The sequence below is a fragment of the Podarcis filfolensis genome (genome assembly GCF_964270895.1).
Source record: "Podarcis filfolensis genome assembly, chromosome: 1".
Lineage (NCBI taxonomy): Eukaryota > Metazoa > Chordata > Lepidosauria > Squamata > Lacertidae > Podarcis > Podarcis filfolensis.
In genome coordinates, this window is record NC_139604.1 from 86,316,292 (window position 1) to 86,332,851 (window position 16,560).

Consider the following 16,560-nt stretch of genomic DNA (forward strand, 5'->3'; position numbering starts at 1 on the left):
GTTAGCGGAGTCTGCAACCTGAAGCGTATGTAACCTGAAGCATATGTAACCCGAGGTACCACTGTATTCTGTAAGCCGTCCAGAGTGGCTGGAGAAACCCAGCCAGATGGGTGGGGTAGTAGTAGTAGTAGTAGTAGTAGTAGTAATAATAATAATAATAATAATAATAATAATAATAATAATACATGTAGGATGCAGAACTTCAGTGATGTATGCAATTCACTACTGCACAACAATGCAGAAGTTAGAATGCACCAGCAGAATGAGGCAGCAGAGAATACAATGATGTTGGCCAGAAATAAGGAGAGGTGTTCAAGGCAATAGCATATTGCAGTATAAGTATTGTGACAGCTGATATCCAACAGTGCTTATATCCCACTGTATCTTGATGAACCCCCTTACCACTGCTTTCCATCCACCCTCTGATCCTCTATGAATCTCTTTTGCATTATATCTTCTACTATACCTACCATAGTGAGCTTGTAGGTCACCATTTATTGTCTATAGAATTATAGCAACAACAATGACACATCAATAATGTTGCACACCAACAACAGGCAACCCTACTAGAATATCAAGTGACTCTTCTCAAATGTTTCTGCCAAAAGATATTCATCAGTGCTCTTTGGCCTTTTATTTTGCTCAGCAGAGTAAGAGACATTCAGTGTCAATTGAGCTGCTGTCTAGTCCCTGGTGTTCTCTACAATACTTACACAATCTCAGCATATTTGCCCTATTCTTTTCTTCTTTTGACTAGGTAGGGAAGAATCCTATGTATGCTGATACCATCAGTTGCCATGGAGATTATGTTATGCACTCCAATTTTAATGGGGTTATGATAGCAGAAAGGCATTTATAAGAGCAAAGCAGCACTTATTCAGAAAACAAGCATTGTTTGAAGTGTGACAGAACGAAAAGAACACACCCCATGATTATACTGCAAACCTATTTCATAAACAAACAGTTTCTCCTGGGCAATTGCCTCCTGTTAAGGAACAGCAGCTAGCAGATCTGGTTTCCAAGGCTTGCCTCCGTGTCTTGCATTTGCTGTACTACACACTCACTGGCCTTGTTCACATGTCATCTAAACCATACTGAATGGATTTACTGTGATCATGCCTGTATGATCTGTGTTTATCCTCCTTGCTAGCATGAGGAAGAAGCAAATCATAATTTTCAGTTTAGTGTTAAGCCTCAACCAGAGATCATGCTTTCTCAAGTTCCCAAAGCATGATCTGTAGCTAAGGCTGGGTCTCGTCTTACTGAATTAAGTTTTTGGGAGCAAAAGAATACATAATCCCTAATTGACTGTAACACCAAGTCAGGGATCATGGCTTATTTCCTCTGCAGGCTAGTGGGAAACAGACATACAGACCAGAAGAACATTATCACAGTACATCAATAACTGTAGTTTACTCAGATATGCAAACTGAGTGTTTGCTGCACTGTTAATTGCTGTACATCTTCCTCCAATTGAAGACCTCAGGTTTCTCAAGAACATTTATCTGGGTTCATGCTTTAGGTTAGTGGCCAACTAACATATATACACACCTACTCACAGGCTGGCATACTTAAATTTAACAACTGTGTTCCCTAACAGTTTGCACATGATTTTAAAAAAAAACACCAAACTGAATGAATTTCACTTGCATGCACATAAAAGTTACCAACAACTTCTTATTTGCAGAGATAACTTTCCTACTTTTCCCACATTACCAGCAGCATGATAGCAGCACAAACCCCACACCCCTACCCCCTTCTACCCTTTCCCCATTGTGGCTTAATACATTCTACATCAGGCTTCCTCAACCGTGGCCCTCCAGATGTTTTTGGCCTGCAACTCCTATGATCCCTAGCTAGCAGGACCAGTGGTCAGGGATGATAGGAATTGTAGTCTCAAAACATCTGGAGGGATGAGGCTGAGGAAGCCCGTTCTACATGCACAACACTCACTTTACTAATACAGGGAGCGATAACTGCAATACTTCGTAAGACTATATAGTACACTCTTGCTACACTCCTGGTCACAAAACTATACGAAGTTTGTAAGGCACTTCAGAACTCTCAACCAGATTGATTTCATAGTAAAACAGTACTGTATGGCATAATAAGCTCTTAGTGTTGCTGCTATAATGTGAAATATATGACTGAGAAGAATTATGTTCAAGTAAGGAAATTTACCTGGTGAGGGTTCATTTAGTCACACAGCAGTGCTCACCAATCTGTAGCGAATCTGTAGTGCCTGCTTTGTCATCATCTTAAAATCCATATAACTTTGGGTCAAGGTCTTGAGTATGACTTAACTGAGTCTATGAGAGTTAAGCAGTCACTGTTCACTAATGTACGGATAGTGAAACTGTGGCCCTCCTGATGTTGGTCTACTATGCTGATCGGCCCCAGCCAGTATGGCCAACAACCAGGGATGATGCAAGTTGTTGTCCAACAACATCACCCTAAGAACCACAGATTCCCTACCCCTGCACTGGTGAGGGAGAACCCCTCCCATTTCTTCCTGTCCATCTAGGTTTGACTAGCAGTCATATTCCATGATGGCAGCTGAACTAGCAGTCCTGCTGGCACTAAATGCAGGCATAATGAATGCTTTCCATCTAGTAGCAGAAGCACCTAAGATTTCAGTATCAGACCCCGTGGAGCTATAAGGGAGTTGATGGATAGAATAGCTGATGGCAAAGGCAGAAAGAAGAGAACAGTGATAGATGGCAGAGGACAGTGTGACATGGTCAGTGAAAGAGAAAATGAAGGGGCAAGTAAGTCGGAAATGGAACAGCAATTCTCCATGTGCGCTTTATGTGATAAGCTGGTTAAATTATTTCCCTGATGAGTTTGAAGCTTGGAGGCCATGGACAGTTTTTTCTCTCTTGTCCACTGTGCCTCCATGCGCTAGTGCTTTTTGACACAGCAGTCACAGTGTCACTAGAAATGTATGTCTCAGATTATTCCTAATAATCATTGTTATCGCTTGCCACTTAAAGCAACATTTGAAGGCAGGCACTGAAGTCTGTGAAGAGAAAGATATAGACTCGAAAAACAAAGTGATGTTTGTAATAGAATAAGCATTGGTCATTTCTCCTTTTCTCCTAGCTAGGGAGAAATTTCAAATGCCCTGTGCACTTCAGGATGGCTAAAAGTGGAGCAATAGTTTCTTGGCTTTCCCTGAAGCTATGAAGCCAAGTATAGGTAATGGTGACCTCAAGACACCATGACTCAGCTTTTTCAAAAATAGTACTTTCTGTTTTACAAAGGCTAGAAATTTTCAGTTCTTTTCTTCATTTACTTATTCTGCTACGGACTTCTGCCCAGATGAATACATATCACTACGTCATCAATATATGGTTGACGTATAGTCTTGCATATTGTTCTACTGAGGCCCAGCTGGCTGAGAGGGGAGGATGAACTGACAGCTGTAAGTATATCCTCTGCTTTTGCCATTGTAACTTTGGCCATATCTTTACCAAACTGGATTTTTGCTGTATTCTGTATTTTGACAGTTAAACAAATTGCTGAAAGGTGTAGTTCATAAGTTGTTGTACGTACAACGCTAAGAAAAAGGACTGTCAATATTTTTTCCCCGTAAAATGACAGTTTTTGCTAGCCTATTATAAGATTAGTGGCTGTTGGAACAATTTGCTAGAGATCAGCAGTAGCTTGGAGCAGAATCCCGTTTGGCTCAGTTCCTATTTCTGTCTGAACTAGCTGCCAAATACTCATCCATCTCCTGTCATTCAATGGCAGGATCTTCAAGATTTCTGCTGCGTTTCCTCTTTGATCTGCCCTCCACCCCCGCAATGAACACAGCCTATTGTCTAGGTTAGGTCTATTTTCTAGATTCACTTGCTTTCCAATTTTTAGTTTCAGGAATTGCTTGTGCAATTGGGCTACTGGGAGAAACAGGCAAGAAAGTGAACCAATGAGACACTCAGTTAGTCACAAGCCAAGTACATTTCCCAGTGGAAGTTACATTGTGTGACTGTTCCCCTGAAAACCAGTCCTTGTCAATTTCCTTCTAACTGCTTGCTAGTCAGTTAAAAATACCTCCTTAAATGATTATTTCCCTGCTCTTAAGAGATACCATGTGGTGCCTCCTAAAGCACCCTCAGAGACAGCTTAATGAGTGACTCAACAGTTGGCAGGTCAGCAATAAACTATGATTTTTTTAAAAGCAGGATTAAAAAAAAAAACAACTACCAAGAGATGGCAGTGCTTTAGCTGTATTTGTTGTGCAGTATTCGTCTCATGGGCCATACACATATTAGAGAATAAATGAGCACATAGCTCTATAGCATATATTCATAAAACATTCTGAGCAACTATTAGCATTCTCGGGGCTGTGCTGTTTCAGTTGTTTTGGGCAAATAATGCACCCATCCATTTTATGTTTGAAGTTGGCTTTGTCACATCTTATTGATTTTCTAAGGATTAATTTCAGACTCAAATCCACTTCATTCAAACCATGCTTCCTAAGGACAAAATGAATATACATTATATTGAAGGCTTGAATCTAGTTGTAATTTCTTATGATACCTGAGCCACTTTCTTGGGGTGCTGTAAATCCAGGACTCACTCTGGTGCTTAGGATGGTTAGCATGCCTATAAATTTGGACATAGCCTCCTAGCCAATGATTTGTGGAGTAAGGGCATCTGTTGAACAGAGCATCTGTCTGTCTGTCCTGTCCCAGGAAGCTGCCTACTGAATTCAGCACCTCTCTCCAAAATCTTCCAGATGGACTATGATTCAACATAAACAAGCCAACAACCACAAATACGGATACAGTTTCTTAATGCTACCTTTCTCAATATGAATTTAGTTTCATTTGACTGCATTTAATAAGATTGATTAGTATCTTGTAAATGAGTAGTACCTCCATTACAGCAAAAAATTCTACTAGAATTTCAAAAGGAATAAAGGCAAGTGTTCCTGTGAAGCCTCATTATCTGTCTTCTTTCCCTCTTTCTTGCTTTAACTTATTCATAGATTCCGCCATCACCCCACTTCTTATAAACACAAAATAAAGGGGGGAGGATCTGTTTCACTATTCTTCCTTTGCACAAATAAATTTGCTCCTTTTAAACCTCCTTTGAGATATAACAGGGTCCTTGTTGGGATTTAGAGGCTTTCTACATTGGCATGGCACATAATTTACCCCATAGGCAGGACAGTGGTGGTAAACAATGTTCAACTGGGTTTAAAAGCAGGGAATTCATTATGCCTTTCATGGTGCCAAAAAAAAGCACGTGAGAAACCATATGTGAATGCTTTCAACAGGTGTTCTTCCATTCTGAACAAGCTGTAAGCGACCAGGGTTGTGTACATTTAGGTTGCCTGAAAAATCTTCCCATTCTCCAGCACAGGGGTAGCTAACCTTTTTCAACCTGAGGGCTGCATTGACGGTCAGCCAGCCTTCTATGGTCACATGCCAGTGGTTGGTGCAGCAAATGTATATCCACATGCATATACTGTGCTCTCTTTCTCAGATACACAGTCATACACACATAAACATGCAGGCAGACAAAAGTGCACACATAGTGTTTCTAGCCTTCTCTACCCCAGTGCTAGGATGGTGGTGGCAGCTGGAAATGCTGGGGTTTTGTTTTTTTACTTTACACAGATCATTTTGTGCAAAGGGAACAGGCAACATCTCTCCCCACCCTAATTCTAGCACGGGTATGCTACCTTGAGCTCCTTAGAGGAAAGGCAGGATATAAATATATTGAGAAATTATTTTTATTTTAATTTTAAGGGTGAGAAACATTCAGATTCTGAGACAATGTTATATGCAGGCTATTTCACAGGTGGCTAAGTGTTCATGGTCATTTCTCCCTGACTTTCTTCCTCCTGCTGTCTGCAGAGTTCTGATCAAATTACCTTAAGCTTGAGCATTTGTTGCAGCTTAGCTGTAGCAAATCCTCTTTTATTAATAGAAGAGAAAATTTTACATTCATTCCTGTTGGAAAATAAATAAATAAAAACAAACCAATTCTAAAAAATAAATCACAACACTACAAGAATAATAATTATAGCAACTAATTCTTCAGCTGACTTCTGCATTTTCTCTAAGGGAGAAAACATGGGGAAAAAACCTATGAAAACATAGGTCATCCTTCCTATATCACCTTCCTATGCAAATATCTGACTCTCAGTATTAAGCAAACAGGATATTATGCAAGGTATAAAGCAGCAGCTCTCCAAAGGTCTTTCACAGACCTGTTATCTGACCTTATTTTCATTAACTGGAAATGCAGGGAAGTGGAGCTGGGATGTTCTACATGCCAAGCATATACACTCAGGTAGTCCTCCTATAAAATATACCATTGTATTCTAGAATAACCATGCTAACTAGTTACTGCAAGACACAGAGTTATAGTATCTTACAGGATAGCACGCTTATAATTTGGACATATGAAGCTGCCTTAGGTTAGTTTATGATAAAAGTCTTTCACACCACCCAATTGATCATGGCATGCATTTCATAGGAAGGAATTTACTGAATCTCTTGATATGTATCATTCTAAAATCCAATTGCTTTCAGGGCTTGAAATGTTTTTGGGATGAATTCAACACTGCACTATGTTGATCGTTCTGCAGGGCAAGCATTTCTGGGGGTTCTCCTGCCTCCCCCCCCCCCAGCCTGGACTTAAAACTTGTGCAATGGTGCTCCTTCACCCCCCACAATGTATATGAAAGTGGGTTCTGGCGAGAGTTTTAAAGAACCCACTGCCCTGGAACAGCACATTTGCCCCATCTGGCAAGCTGAAATGCTTGCTCTGAGGGAACAACTGGAAGGGCTTGTCATTGAATTCCTCCCAAATACTTTACAAATTTCTTGCCTAGCTTTTCCTGAGCTACAATTGGGGAACACCCAACAACCACTGAGTCTTGTGATGACATTATTTCATTAAGTCAAAAGTGGGAAACAGTTGTTGGGGCAGATCCTGAGCTCTCTTTTCCTCCCTGGGCCACTTTAACTGGTGGACAGGGTTGTCCTTTTTGTCAAAGGCCTGACTGTCAAGTGATTCAACTTCAAAGGAAAGGATCAGCAGCACATTCCTTTGCAGCCTGGCCTGAGTTCAAGCAGTCACTTCAAAGGAAAAAACGTTCCTTTGGTTTGATCTTAAGATGGACTTGTCTTTGGCACCAAACTTAAAAGGTGCCAAATGCAACTCCTACTTGCCAGGGAACAACTGGACGTGCACATTAAGGCTCCCACACACCTGGTGTCACAGATGATATCAGGTGTGGGGCAAGTAGGCATGGTTTGGTGAAAACAAACTCACAGGCCAAATTAGTTCCCCCGCCAGGCCAATTTGGCCTGTGGGCTGGAGGTTCCCCATTGCTGCATTAAGTTAAAATACTTTAACCTGAATTGAATCAGGACATGGTGTTTGGCCTTTCAGATAAATTCAGTTCCAACAATAGAGTACATCTTTGCCAAGATTAGCTGCAAGCTTGACTTCCTATATTTATACCTCAACCCCTTTCAAAGCTTCATGCAGGTAGCAATTTAAAGCCTATTACAACACACTAAAACTCTATCCTTCCTGCAAGCTTAACCCTAGTACTGAAATCCAGCCCCAAAGAATTACATCTTACAATATTTTTCTGAAAGATGCTCAAGATTCGGGCAATTTCAAAGGGAAGGAAGCTCTGTGACTGAGTAGGGAAAGCAGAAGAAGCAAACAAGTCCAAATCCCTCTTTGCACCCTGCCCGAATATAGCAAAATATGGTCTCTCAGTTATCCCACCAACAGCCAGCACATTTCAGACCTACATGACTTATTTCATAATTTTAGAATTTAAACCTCATAAAATACAAATAATGAATGTGCAATAGACCCAAAATCCCCCTACATGCCAAAACCAACATCTAACACATTGTGGCCCCACCAAATGATTAGCTTACCTATTCAGGCTATAGTTCCATGATCAACAAGCAAACATTTGAAAAACAACCTTAATTAATATTGCGGTTTTATTACAAAACTTGAAAGTACACAGAGTTACATTCAAAACTCATCATTTAAGAAGGTATACCAATTATCAGTTTATGCACTTTTTATTGTTGCGCTCAAAGGTGATCATTAAAAAATAAATCACAGTTTTATTGTGTTCCCAATTGTTTGTCATCTTTGATTACAAAGTGAGAGGCAAATAAATGAAGCAGGAAAAAAACTTCAGAGAAACACTTGATACCATGAAATCTAGAAACGTCATTCAAACTTTCTCAGACTTGACACAGTCACAAACATGAGATTTTAATAAATGAGCCAAACAACAGAAACAGAGGTCCCTAAATTTGGAACCAATTGTATTTAACTTTTTAGTTCATCATATGTACAAAGGGAACATCATATTAGTGGAAGTAAATACTCTTAACATTTTTAAAGAATAGACAGTACTAGGCTGGAAAAGACCAGAAGCCAAATGTATACTGGTGGCGGTGTGGAACTAATACAGTGGTAGCTCGAGTTACAAACACTACAAACTCCGCTAACTTGGAAGAGTTACCTCGAGTTGAGAACTTTGCCCCAGGATGAGAGCGGAAATCGTGTGCCAGAGGTGCAGTGACAGCAAGAGGTCCTATTAGCAAAAGCCCGCCTCTAGTTAAGAACAGTTTCAGGTTAAGAACGGACCTCTGGAACGAATTAAGTTCGTAACTAGAGGTACCACTGTATGTTACTTCCTAATCAAATTCTCATGTAACCTTTAGAGCAAGAAATAAGGAACAAATCCACACTACCATTAGACTTGAAGGAGTTAGCATGAAGGGGCACACAAGTGTGGTTTTCCAAAGCATAATCAGGTATTACAGCAGATTAACTGGAGTTCCACAAGTATAGTCTGATTATCTGTTCAAAAAGGTCTGGAGGAAAGTGTGAGCAGCACAACTTTCACAATTAATTGTAAACTGGTGTGGGTATTAGTGTGTGCATAGTAATTAAATTTTTGAGACATGCCAGAAACAGGAAGCTCTCAAGAGAGATTGAAAGTGACCAATAAAATTGAATGCTAAACTCATAATAAAAATGAAACTAGATAAGAATCAATGAGATAAAACTCAAAATGATAATTGAGGCTGAATACAACAGGTTATTTGAATAATTAATCTACAGGGATCATGCTCGTCACAGATCTACAAAGAGATTAATTTATAGTAAAGTCTGTGAAGACAATTTTCACTGAATAATCTTATCTTCAGGGTGCTCCTCTAAAATTATTCCACAATACGTGAGTTAGGATGTTAGGATCTTATCTATACTTACATGGAAAAGATCATAAGATTAATGAAATCAAATAGCTGGAAATGGGAAAGCTACTTCAAGGTTCCAATAACAGTCAGAAGCAGCAGTTTCTTCCTTGGCAACAACACTGAGATCTGCCCCAGACTTTGTTAAATCATTAAGTGAGCAGTTCTAAAGTACTAATTTCTCTGCATTTTGAACAGTTTGCAAACTAACAATAGAAACAAGCGTGAAATCTAAGCAGTTAACCAGAACGTAAGAAGCTGGTATGTTCCCTGCATTTCCCCAAAGAGCTAAATTTATGGTAGGAACAATGCTGCTAAAATAGATGAAAAGTTCAGAAGAGACATTGAGCACTAGGGAAAAACGTTTTTTCTTGCTTTATCAGTTATGCAATTCTAATTCTGGAATCTATTCCGAAGTGTCCAGCTGCCAGGCAGCCAGAGGTCAGAACTAGACTGAGATTAAAATGGGGGTAATTTTTGAGAAACCACTGCAAAAGGAGACAAAGTATATATTTGTTGAGGAAACACTGTTCTGAATTCTCTTTCTGCCTTCAGTGACTTCATCACATTCCTAACTGGCCAACATGACAAGTCCAGGAATCACTGTCCTTGCTTAAAATCAGCTTGTTTTCCACACAATGGCAACAAGCTGGACTCACCTTTTAACACTTTTAGGGATGGCTGAATGTGAGTTTTCCCTTCTGTAACTGATGCTGTAGTCTTTTAACTTTTCTGTTTTATTCTTTATTTTAAATATAATTATATGTTTATTTTTATTGTACTTTGTCCTTTGATTTTTTATGAACAGTGGGCAATAAATATTTATAACAAATGAACAGGATATAGTCAAATCTGGTTATGAAGCACTGTGAAATCATACACATGACTGATCAGGATCAGCCTGGGAAAGAGAAAAGCCAAAGCAATGGCTGATTTTGAGGAAGCAACAACCTGGACCTCACATAATGCCACCCCAAGGTATGTCTTAGTGTGAACAAGGAGCATGCTAGTGCCCAGTTAAAAAAAAATCAGTCACTTCACTTCTCTCCTCCTTCTCCTGCGCTACCCAAACCTAAACCACAGTTTGGCTGAGTGTTACGTCCAAACTCAGGCTTCTCATTTGTCTTAGTCCAAACAAGCCACAAACTTTAACCAAAGTTTGGTTCTTATATCATTTTTTTTGGGGGGGGGAGAGACAAGAAACTTGGGTCCAAAGTAACATTAAACTTGGCTTAGCATTATGTGTGAATGAGGCCACTGACAGAGAAAGGGCTCTTCCTTTCTCTCTCTAAAAAGGTGAACACTAAGTAGCTAAGATGTTTCAGGAACTATTTCAGTCCTTTCCCTACCAGGGTTTTTATTTAATCTAGATGGGTAAATTTCCTTTCCCAGGTTGCAATCTCTTCTCTTCTGGTTTTTCGGGGACTGGTAATGAACACTTGATTTAGGCAAGTCTTTAGTTCGGAATAATGCCACACATCCAAAGCAATATGTAATTGTAATCTGGCTTTCTTTTTTGTTTTCTTTTAACTAGATTGCATTGCTTTATTGTATCTAAATTCTTGTTCCACACAACTATAGAAACATTGCCAAATAGTTCCATGAGTTATAGATGGCCAGAATTAACACCAACGCCACTACCACTACCACTGACGAAACCTACCTGCAAACAAAAATCTAATAAAAATAAAAGTGTTTATTTTTTCTGTTTTGAGAATACAGTATATGAGAGTGTATGAATGAGAATGTTATGAAGTACTATTAGTTTTAAAAAAAAGTATTATTCAATACTAAGGGAACTCCACCATCAGTAGAAAACAAAACCATCTACAGTAAAACATTCTTTTGAAGGTTTCACATATCTCTGGTAGAGAGGCAAGATATAAAGTTGCTGTAACAGATAAGAACTTAGTTGTGCTAACTGTTTTTGTGTGCAGGGGAATTGCTGTGTATATACAAGCATTAACACACAACATTCTTATTCTTTCTCAACTTATTTTTCAGGAGTCACTTGTATATTCTTGGAGACGCTGTTTATTCTCCTGGTCAAAATGATAATGCATGCATGGGCTGATTAACCCATAAATAATATAGGAAACTTTATTCAGAATAGCATTTTTTAAAGTTCAGGCAATTCCCAATTTAATCAATTGGTCTGTTCAGGGAAGAGCTCTAGTTAGATTTACAGCTTCCTTTATCGAAAGGGCTCAGGGCAAGTAGCAATTATATTGAGATGTGGTTCCCTGACACTGAAGGGCTAACAGTAAGTTTACTGGTTCCCAGATGATGAAAGCAACATTGGTTGCAAATAGGAAATCTTAAAGCAGATAATACCCTTCTAATTTATGTTCCGACTAAATAAATATTATTCATTTATAAAGCACATTATAAGTGGTGCTTCAGAAGTGGATTTTTTCTGTTTTACTGAAGGATAACTAAGGCTGAATGATAATGGTTAAGATGGATTCCTTGCTCTGGAATTGCCCCCATTCAGACTGGACCATGCAGACCACTGATATAACGAAACACAGAGCATTACCATTAGATAAAACTAATGGCCCTGCAATATGGTCTGAAGGCAAATGAGACCACTACCTTGCTGAAGCTAAGCAGGACTTGGTGTGGTTGGTGCCTGGATGGGCTACTACTTTTGAACAACATACACACACCACCTTGGGTTCCATGAGGGAAGCAAGACAAGAAATAAATACTTAACAAACAAACAAACATCATCAAATGCTTAGCTGGTAATCTACTCATTTTCAAGTTATATAGCCTTTTAATGCTATTTGGTTTAGAAAACTGATTTTTCCACAGTGGTACCTACTATTAGAGGTACACCGTGGGGGGGGGTGTGCTGTGGCCCTGGGTGCAATTTTGAGAGGAGGAAGAAACAGGCATCCCCACAGCAGGCTCCTTCATCTGAGCCTGGCTCTGTGCCAGGAGCTGCGCTTTGGCTATGGTGCTTGTGCCTGGCACAGCTCCGCCCCTGAGTCAGGCCTGACCCAGGAGAGGAGAGCAGGCACGCCTCATGTCCGGTGGCAGCAGCTCTGCCACTAGGTCTCTTCTGGCCTGGCGGCAGAGAACATCCTACCTCGGCCGCGGCAAGGCACATCCAGCCGCAGCAGCACTGCCTCCCCCTGACCCAGCAGCAGAGAGCAGGGGGAGAGTGGGTGGCAAAGCTGCTGTCTGCTTTCCTTGGCCTGGCTGCAGAAGATCCACTGCGGAGTCAGGCCTGAACCGGCGGCAGAGAGTAGGAGGAGAGTGGGCAGCAGCTCCCCCGCCCCTCTCCTAACCCTGTATTGTGGCACACGGAGGGCGCCCTCCATGCCCACCCCTCTCTAGGGTGTGCCATGCACACTCGCTTCAGGCAGCTCCGCCGCTGCTTATTATGTGAAACTAAGACATTGGACAGTGAAAACTAAACACATAACTAAGGCTGGAAGCCACTGCCTTACACAACACAGTAGTATTTACTTCCACGTAAACATGCCTAGTTGTAAGACAATGAAACAATAATACAGACATAGAGATAAATAGTTGGAGAAGCAAAGAAATACTATACTACTTACCCTCATTGAGGTCTCTCCTCCATGTGGCTGCTGCAGCCTGAAGACCTGAGCCACCATATGTTCTGTGGAAGGGTGCAAGAGGATGCGACGGGATGCCAGTCCTACCATGACATACCTGCCCATTGGGGACAGGCTCACAGAAATAGCATTGGGACCTAGAGATAAACACAAATACATATTTGCTTTCTTCACTTAGGGACCTGCGTGATGATTTCTACCTTCCTTCATGTCAATTTCTGCAACTGGGGCTGTAACAAATTCACTCTATGAATCCTTGTAAAAACAACCATACAAGATTACCAGTTAATAATCTGCAAGAAGATTATTTTTTATTGCAGAATCATTAAAGACAAAAGAAATAGAAAACAAAAAGGCAAAAAATACAGGGGGGGGGGACCCAGCAGCTCACATTAACAAAACATTTAAACATAAATACATCCACCTTAGTTTATACGTGAAGATCAATATATGCTGTCCAAATATGTATCCAAGCAAAGTCGGTGTTTATAGAAAGTACACTAAAATGTACCAACAGTATTAAGGTCATCAAAACATTGCATTAGATGTGGCAGATATTTATCCTTCCAGACTCATAATATAAGTCTCCTAGTGATTATTAGGGCATATAAGATCCATTCTTGCCATCCTGTTGTTGATCTCCATACTAGAGGAATATAATTTAGAAGTACATAAACACCTACAAATTTCAAGGATTTTGCCAATACAAAATTGGAGGTGACTACAACTTCAGAACCCGCCACCCTCAATTTCCTCCTACAGGATCACAACATGTGTTTCAGCATTGCATTTCCAGCATCTATCTGAATTAGACAATGCCTTTTTGCAGAATCAATCTCAATTTTAAATCTAAAGAAACATTTTATATGGACTCTAAAGCAATTTTCCATTGTTTAGGTAGATCATATTCCAGTTCACAGAAAGCCAGGGCTTGCCGTTTGTTGCTCCAAACTTCAGGAAAGGTCTAGAGAACAGAAGTGATTCAGTAGTGTGTACTCGTGCTCATGGTAGGTCATGGTTTATGGTTTGCTGTGATGTATGAAATCTACTGTTTTATCAGCTTGATCTCTGGAAAATGACATTTTCATTTCGAAGTGTATCCAAGTATTAAAACCCTGATTCCCCACCCCCCGCCCTAAACCACTTGACCCATCAATGAGCTCTTACCAAATCGCTTTGTGTACAGCATCTCGCCCAAGTTATGTGGTGCTAGGGAATATACTGCCAGTATTCCCTCATCAGGAAAGCCCCGTTGACTACTAGGAATGAAGGCTGCCAGGAGCTGCCCGTCTGCAGAAATATCACAACTGGCATCATTGTATATCTTGCAGTTCTGAACAAGCACATTCACAGAGGCTGAAAAAGAAAAAAGAAGGATCAAGAATTTCAGCTGGAAATAAGGGAGAATAGAAAATACACCCATAAAAAAAACACTGCATTTTATACAAAAGGCTGTGGAACTTGGGCTTTCCCAAAGCTGTTCAGAGGCGTTACTTGTCTTGCTGGGTTACAATATCTCTCAAGAAGAAGATGGCAAACATGAGGATTGGAGATCCATGCACTCTTAGAACCAAGCATGAATGAAGCACTTTGGTCCCTGAGAAATAGCTGTTCACAAAGCTGAAAATTAAAAGCATTAGATCTGACAATAATAAAAAAAGCATTTCTTGCCTCGTTACTCTCCTTATATTATTGCACAATATCAATTGCAGTCGTTGCTATGACAATGCAATGAAGGGCAGAATGATGACAAATTGGCACATTTAAGAATTTGTGGACATCTGCGACCAATGCAGGAGAAGCCAAGAAATTCTTTTGGAAGTATTGGAATTACATACATAGGTAGTAAATGAACATATTAAACATGTTATGGGAGAAAGCCCATTTTGGTGCCAGCACATACAGGCTCGTCATGTCTGTTAAGTTAAACACACTCATTTCTTTCTCCTTCAACATCCAAACTCCATCCAACTGCTGCCACTTTTACCTAGTGATGTCTGGGAACTTCTCCAAGTTCAGGCTCAGAGAATAACATTATGGATTTGAAAAACCTACCTGAAATGAGTATTACAACCCTCTAAAGTCTTCTGCACCCCATGGCCATCTCCACCAATGCTCACCCTTCAGAAAATCTACTCTCCCCTTCTCTTGCAAGTGATAGGGAAGAGACAAAGTGGTGAACACACAGGGGGATTTCTGCCATTCCCACCACTACCACTCCTCACTGTTACCCTTACGTGCTGATAGAGACATAAAGCCCAGGGGATTGTGGGAGCTATGTTCTGAGGACTGCTACAATTCTACCATTAGAGATTGGGTCCAATCTTATGGCAGGGTAGATACTGCACTGCTTCTTTCCCTCACATGTAGTTGGGACCTGAAAGGAAGTGGGAATTTTTTCCAAATTTGCCACACACACACACACACACACACACACACACACACACACACCATCAGTCAACCACAGGAGGACTAATCTTGTTATAGGATAGGGCCACAGATAGCAAACAGAAAGCCAAGCTTGTTATCACCATTTACAATGCTTATATTTCATATCCTATAGATTGAACTTGGCTCAGCCTAGGTCTTGCCTTGCCTTCTTTCTTCCAGGGTGGATTTGATCTCACCTCACAACCACTAGGTTGCCACTCCCTCCCTACAGTTTCTAATCCACAAGAGGAAAAAATTGCATACAATTTATTTATTTTTTTGCCAGCTCATCATGTTGCTGAAGCAGCAGAAAAGGTTGGAGCTGGAAGAATTTCTCCTTCTATGCATCTTTTAAAAGATACATGCTGCTTCTGCATGACAGACTTGGAAACCATATACAATGTTACCTCGGGTTAAGTACTTAATTCGTTCCAGAGGTCCGTTCTTAACCTGAAACTGTTCTTCACCTGAAGCACCACTTTAGCTAATGGGGCCTCCTGCTGCTGCCGCGCTGCCGGAGCACGATTTCTGTTCTCATCCTGAAGCAAAGTTCTTAACCCAAGGTACTATTTCTGGGTTAGCAGAGTCTGTAACCTGAAGCGTATGTAACCTGAAGCGTGTGTAACCCGAGGTACTACTGTATCCAACTGGGCTATTTGCCCCACAGCCCTCTGTCTTCCAGAGATTTCTTGCACACTCAATTCTTTCCTGCCCTTCTTATTCAACCTTCTTATTCTTATGCAACTGTTGGTCCCCAGTGCAACTTTTTTATTTGGCCTTTTCTTCAGCAACGTGACTCTACTATTCGCTGTTTCCTGCTTTTTCGTCCTGCTGTCTAAATCAGTCTTGCTTTGTTTAATCTACACTGGTTCTCAGTTTCTGCTTTTAGGCCCTATTTTGAGGTTTTTCTCTACCTCCCTATATTTACCCTTCCTCTTATACAGTCCTTGGCTTTGCTACCTTTTTATTTCCTCAACCTCCTCCTACCTCATTCACTCAGCCCACTTTGGTCATCCACCCTTTTTGCCCCATAGTTTCTTCTTCCTTCTAGAACCTCTTGTTACTCAGTCTGCCTACTTTACCCACACAACTTCTCCTATTGTACAATCAACGTTAGGCTTTTGAGTCAGCCAAACCAGCTTTGTAATTTCCCTCACACTCCATTTTGCCTAGTTTGTTTTCCTAACATTCAATGCCACTGTTGCTGATGCCCCCACCCTCACATTAAAATATACAGACTAATATGTTTCTAGCAAGATGCTTTCAGAAGTGAAGAA

General features: G+C 40.5%; 1 protein-coding gene across 3 annotated transcripts in view; it reads right to left on the reverse strand.

Moving 5' to 3' along the window:
- AMBRA1 (autophagy and beclin 1 regulator 1) overlaps positions 1-16,560 on the reverse strand; it is a 145,814-nt gene that overhangs the window by 28,289 nt on the left and 100,965 nt on the right. For all 3 annotated transcript variants that reach the window (XM_083601204.1, XM_083601206.1, XM_083601205.1), the window contains 2 exons: positions 14,021-14,209; positions 12,836-12,990 (listed from right to left, as the gene is read on the reverse strand). In XM_083601204.1, the coding sequence (XP_083457330.1) occupies positions 12,836-12,990; positions 14,021-14,209 (344 nt within the window). The remainder of the gene's footprint in view (positions 1-12,835; positions 12,991-14,020; positions 14,210-16,560) is intronic.